This window comes from Notothenia coriiceps, unplaced genomic scaffold, assembly GCF_000735185.1.
Source record: "Notothenia coriiceps isolate Sejong01 unplaced genomic scaffold, NC01 NC01_scaffold00008898, whole genome shotgun sequence".
Classification (NCBI taxonomy): domain Eukaryota; kingdom Metazoa; phylum Chordata; class Actinopteri; order Perciformes; family Nototheniidae; genus Notothenia; species Notothenia coriiceps.
The window spans coordinates 14201-20793 of NW_011341599.1; the positions used below are offsets into that span (position 1 = coordinate 14201).

The 6593-nt window shown below is 44.2% G+C and overlaps 1 protein-coding gene across 5 annotated transcripts in view; it reads left to right on the forward strand.

Annotated features, from left to right (window-relative positions):
• mpz (myelin protein zero) overlaps positions 1 to 6593 on the forward strand; it is an 18271-nt gene that overhangs the window by 2435 nt on the left and 9243 nt on the right. For all 5 annotated transcript variants that reach the window (XR_798269.1, XM_010770390.1, XM_010770391.1 and 2 more), the window contains exons 2-5: positions 59 to 225; positions 4249 to 4462; positions 5042 to 5171; positions 5651 to 5693. Coding sequence is in view for 4 of the 5 variants with exons in the window: in XM_010770390.1 (XP_010768692.1) it covers positions 59 to 225; positions 4249 to 4462; positions 5042 to 5171; positions 5651 to 5693 (554 nt within the window). In the remaining variant the exon portion in view is untranslated. The remainder of the gene's footprint in view (positions 1 to 58; positions 226 to 4248; positions 4463 to 5041; positions 5172 to 5650; positions 5694 to 6593) is intronic.

The window sequence follows — 6593 nt, forward strand, 5'->3', positions numbered from 1 at the left end:
CCCCAGTATAATTGGTCTAGAACGGCCACTGATGAATCCTGATGTTATGTGTCTCCAGTGCCCGAGCAGACGGAGGCCATAGCGATCTACACCGGCTGGGAGCGCCACGCCCTGCTGGGCTCCGACATCCGCCTCTCCTGCTCCTTCTTCTCCTGGCGCCTCACCTCCGATGACGTCACCTTCTCCTGGACGTACAGACCGGACGGATCCCGGGACAGCATCTCTGTGAGACTCACACTCACACACACAACCACTATAGACTGCTCATTGTTTCAACTTTCAAGGCTTTATGGTCATTTCAAGGTACAAGGTTCAAGGCTTTCATTGTCATTGTGTAGTTATGACAATGACTAATAGAAATAGTGCAGAATAGTCTATATTTACAAGTAATTGTAATATTGATATAAGTTGCAGACAGATGAATGTTATGGATGTTCTCTCAAAAGTGCAGGTGTTTAAAAGTCTTATGGCCTGTGGGGTGAACTGTCCCTTTGTCTGGTGGTTTTAGTCCGGATTTGTGCATTAGCTACAGTGTAGATATGGCAATTAAAAACTTAGGTCACATGCTCCTCCAGTAGTGCAACATAAGATAATTGGTGCTTATAGACAGTTCAACAAACAGAGAAACAACCTTTAAAGCAATCAAAATTAGTCACACCCACTTTAAAGCTGCCTCTTATGAGATTGTCATGGGACAGATTTAAGGTGAGCTTCAAAGGGGTTCATTTTTAGGCTCATTGTTCTGGTTTTACAGCTCAATGCTTTGTTGGTTTCAATCCACTCTTATGCACCCATATGCATTCAGTCGCCACAGGCCGCTGAGTTCTGCAGAAAAGCTCTGATAAACTCACTGTGAGAGGTAGAAGAAGTACTGTGTTTTAAGTCATAGTTGTAAAACCACACAGTAAAAAATACTAGTATAAGTCCTGCCTTCAGAAATGCAGTTAAAGTACAAAAAACAATATTTGGTAAAGTTAAAGGTGACCTATCATGCAAAATGCACTTTTGTACGTCTTTGATACATGAATATGTGTCCCCGGTGTTCCAGGGAACTCACCAAGTGTCAGAAAACACAACCCTCTCTATTTTCCTCCATACCCAAATCTCTAAAAAAGGGGCTGCAACGGATCTGATACAGACTGATCCAGATTTGAACACTTCTATGACGTCACAGAAGTGGTGCTACGGCTATTGGGCCAACTCCACCAATCAGGAGGAGACAGCCACGGACATTGCCGTTTGAAAGCGCTGGAGACGCTGTAGTACATATGCCAGGCCTGTAGATGGTGCTGTTCTCACAGAATCAGCCCATGCAAAGACAGTGTTAAATTGAGCGAAATGAGGAATGGCTAAAATGCATGATCTGTTTGGTATTTTGAAAAATAAAAAGTATAAATATGCCTTTTATAGGTATGGCCCTACACTATATTATTCAAATATAGCATGATAGGTCCACTTTAATTTGAATCTGTAATGTAACATAGGCTAAATATAGAAGGGTCAAAACTACAATGTGTCCTTTTTAAAATGTGGTACCTCAAAAGTGTACCTAATTACAGTATTTAGTAAATATACTCAGTTACTGTCCTACACTGTTCACTATAGACTTCCTTCTCAAAGACAAACAGCACACTGACAAAGTTAGTCATGAGATGGTAGACAAGGTGGAGCATTTATTTGCTAAAGAGGCAGATTTTGAGAACAAAGAAATTGCTATTAAGAGGAAATGAAAGAGAGTCCCTTCATCTTTCCTCATTTTCCTAAATGGTGTGTTTCAAATTCAAAAAGCTGCAAATAAACATTCAAGACGAAAAAGCAAAAACATCATGTGCTCCAGCAGAAATGTCGACTCTCCAACAATGGCCGAGTCTTCTTCCCAAAGACTTTTTTGTTTTCTCCATCTCCGCCCCTACCAGGCACGAAAAGGAACAGACATTAGTCAGAGAAGGGGGGAGGGGGGGGGGCCGATGTCACAGGGCATGATTTCTGAGTGGAGAAGTCCTCCAAACTATATATACATATTTGATTAATGTGCAATCACTTGAAAACTTGAATTAATATCAGGATGAATTGAAACACGGCTGATCCGACTTTTGCTTCAGTATTGGTGGATTTCTGAGTGTTTTAAGAGCACTCTCGCAGAGCAGGATACTTGCAAATCATCAAAAAGGAATCCTGCTTTAATCCGACAAATACAGGACCGAGTCTGCAATTCCATCACACACTCGAGTGATATTCAATGCGCCCTGACACACAAGTTGGTGTATGAAGTGAGAGAAAGGGGACAACAGGCGCAGAAACTTTTTAATCCTCACCCCCCTCCCCCTGCCCTTATCGTCCTGCCATCTTTCTAATCTCTCTATCTCCCTCTGTCCACCTCCCTTAATCTCCTCCTCCCCAGCCTCGCCTTCTTTGTCCCTCCTCTCCTCTCTCATTATCTCCTCCCCTCACCTCCTTCGCTTTCATCCGTCTCCCGCAATGCCCTCACTTTGAAACTAGATTTCTCGTCTTCCTCCTGCTTATCTGCTGTCGCTCATTTCTGTGGCTGCCCGATCAGATTTACAGTTTCATATGTCTATCTGTTTTTCTCGGAGCATTTGTCATTTTTGAAATGTCGCATTTGATTTCTGACATGTTCGTATCATGTCAAGAGGCCGTGGATAATTCATAGAGGCTTTTTTCCACAGGCCTCGAACCTTCAGACAGACGTGAACATGTTATTGATTCATTTACTAAAATGTCAGCTAATTTTGACCTTGACCTCAGAGTCTAGGGCATTGCTTACCCTCACTTACCCCAGCTGTACGCCTCCATTTAGACTCCCCCAAAATCAATTAGCTTTTAGTTGTGTGTCTGACAATTAGATGTGGCTTTTTACTGAAATGATATATTGGTGGGGCTTGGCATCGAACCCAGCTTGAATCTGGAGTTGTTGGTTTCACACTAAAACAAGACTTTTGTAAATACCTTACTTTAAGAAATGCACCATTACATGTTTCATACAAAACCAAAAAAGGCAAACTTTTTACTTTTAGATTAGGGGTGTCAAACTCAAGGCCCGGGGGCCAAATCCGGCCCACGATTGATTTGATGTAGCCCCGCAAGAGCTTGCATGAATATAATACGTGTATTATACGGTTACATGCCGATTTACAGAAGCAGGTTGTCCATAAACTACATGTCCCACAATGCATCTCGTTTTGTGACATGCACACTGAAGAGACTTGCAATTATATGCCCTGGACTTCTGCTTTCAGATGTAGTTAATTAATAAGCTATTATCCTATCCAATAATAATCCAATTCAGAGGCAATAATGTCATATAATACATTATTTTATATATATATTATATATTTATATAGTTACAACCGGCCCTTTGAGTGCAACCTTTACTGTATGCGAATGTGGCCCGAAATTAAATGTAGTTTGACACCCCTGTTTTAGATCAATACTTTAGAATCATCAATCGATGAAATGGTTGTATTGTAAAAGCTTTTGCTCTCAGAGTCATAGATAATTATCTCTGAGTGTTTTAACTTCTTACAGTTCATTGCTTTTTTCCCAGCCTGCAGGGTTACTGCTTTGTTTCACTATTCTTTAGTGTTTCAGCCGCACAAAGGCAGCTGTTTCAGTGGAAAACCTGCTGTGCACTACCTGTCGGAGTGAAAGGCAGACAGACACTGTTAGAAACCTGCAGTTAGCTCCTAACAAGACAGATAGGACCTCTCAGCAGATCAGCACAGAGCTCTAATCTAAATGTGAACTGTTAGAAGTTTTAATTATAATGATATTAGGAATATGTCAATACTCGCAGTTCTTTGTTGGGGTTTTCCCTTTCCTGTAGTGATACACAGGCAGTATGAGAAATATAAAGAATGGAGACATGTCACAGGAGAGACAGAGGATACAAATATGAACCTGAAAGTAAGCACAATCCTCTTGAAGATGCATGTCATTTAATAACCATAATTTCCTTTCCTCTTTAGTACAGTTCGAACAGTTAGGACTTATTTTAAACTTTTTAAACATCCTCATGGACCTTGAATTATGGAATTGTAATTATTGTATTCTAACTGTTTTTGTGTCATTGTGTTTTGGTATTTTCCCATGTATCTTGTCATTTTACGATATTCTCAGATATGTTTGTTGTTTTGTGAAGCCCTCTGAGACAAATGTGGTTTGTGATATTGGGCTATATAAATACATTTGAATTGAATCATTTACAGTACACCTCTATGTCCTCTCCAGATCTTCCACTACACCAGTGGGCAGGCCTATGTGGACAACAAGGGCCCCTTCAGGGACCGCGTGGAGTTCGTAGGCAACCCGGGCAAACGTGACGGCTCCATCCTGATCAAGAACCTGGACTACAACGACAACGGCACCTTCACCTGCGACGCCAAGAACCCCCCCGACATCGTGGGCCGCCCCTCCAGCGTGCGGCTGCTGGTGTTTGAAACAGGTGAGACAAAAGGAGATTCCCCAGTATGTAAAGTCTAAAGTCAACAGTGTCACACCAGCAGCCCTCGTCCGAGCCCATGTGGCTGGTGACATGTCTTCATCGAAAGCCCACTGTTCTCAGTTGTTGTTACAATCGTTCCAAACTCTGGATTTTAATCTCAATTTGCGCAGAGCATCAGACTCAAAGTGATGACCGTGTTCTGATCGCTTCCTCAGTTAGGATTCCTCGCGCCTCCCCTCAAATGAAATCAATTACAATTTTCTTTATTTGAGATTGCTATCACTGCCTCTCTCTCTCTCTCTCTCTCTCACTTCTTTCACCCTTTTCCATCCCTCCCCCCCCATACTTCCTGTACCCCTGCTCTCACCTCTATTCTACCTCATCTCCTTCTCTGCCTCTTAATCTTTCATTCAACCTTTGCTCTCCTTGTCTTTTTCTACTTCCATCTCTCCTTTCTTGCTTTGTTTCTTCCTCTCCTGTCCATTTGTGACATATTTCCCGGATCTTTCTTCTGAGCCCTCCTTCTGTCACTATCCATCCCGTTTACCCTCATATGCTCTCCCTCCCTTCTACCCACAGTTCCAATCCAGGCTGGAGTGATCACGGGCGCCATCATCGGGGTGGTGCTGGGCCTGCTGGTGCTCATCGTTGTCATCTACTACCTGATGAGGTTCCTGGTGGCGCGTCGTGTCTTCAGCCTCAGCGTCAGGTCAGTGTCAGCGGGGGGTTTCTGCTGCCAGGGGCTGGAAGAGAGGCCGGAGCCCATCCCTGGCACCGACACCTGCGTGGCCAAGCGGGCGTAGCTGCCATACCACCGAATAGATTTGATTAGGCGTGTGAGCTTTCGGATTTGGAGTCAGCGAGCTGGAAAGAGACGGATAATTATCTCCCATCTAGATGTAATCGAAAAAAAACAGTACGGCAAAGCGAGATGATTAAAAGTGGTGAGGCAGAAGCTTCTGAGTGGATTATCCACCAGATCATGAAAATGATGGATCCATCATCTGGTTTTTTACCTGTCCAATCTCCTGATATCTTTAAGCCTTCCCCACCTGGGGGGCTGTGTTAGAGACAGTAGATTAAGTTGCTGCTCTCTTCATGATGGCTGCCAGGCAGTGCTGCCCTGCGACCACTGGAGGGAGAGATAGATTCGACATCCTGACATTGTCTTTCTTTTGTCCCCTCCAGCAAACATGGCAAGAAAAAGAGAGAAGGATCACAGGCGAGACAGGCAAGTTCCCTTCTGTCCTCCCTAAAACCATCCCCTCTTCCTCTGTCTCCTCTCCTGACACGCTCCATCACACAAACACACCCAGTCAAACAACAACAAATGCAACAGCCCGCTTGCTGTCACATGCGGGCGCTAAATAGTCAAATTATGTCTTTTTTGGAGAGATTACAATGGCGTTCAGTTAGGCTCAGGAAACGTGTTGTCAGAAGGAATATTCATCCACTCTGTTGCAGCGGCGCCAAATAAAAGCACACATCCAAACATGACAGTGCATAACGGCACCGCTTCATAATCACATTCCCCCCCGATGCAAGCTCCAACATGTCCTCACACTTAGCCGGCTCCCCCTCAATGCAACACATCAACAAACATCATTCAAACTCTGCCCGGCGAACACTAATAACAGTGTTCAAGCTGTTAATATTCCAGTGCCATCTCGGCGTTGGAGGTGCTTTAAAGCCGCATACTGTCCCTCCTCCTCCTCCTCTTCCTCTCTGGTGGCCCTCAACCCCCCTTCAGCTCCCTCAGGGGGGCCGAGCAGCCAGTAAACATCCAGAGGGCAAAAAATCCAACCTGCTACTGTGAAATGGCCGAGCGTTTCTGTTGCTGCATTGAATAGGATTGTGATTTTCTTGAGCTGCTGATTTCTCTCACTGGGAGTCAAATGAAAATCTCTAGGCCTATTAAGGTCTGGGTTGTTATCAGTGGTTTTACGCTGCTGCGCGCCAAGGCTTTGGGTTTGTTTCTTTCTCCCTCCTCCTCCTATTCCTCATGGGAGTGTGATAGCCTCAAGTGGTGGATTAATCAGACATTTTGGTGGCTTGTATTCCTTTGTAAATACAAGGCACCGGGGCAAGCTGTGTTTGATTACTCTGTGGTAATGTGGGGGGTGGGGGGGGG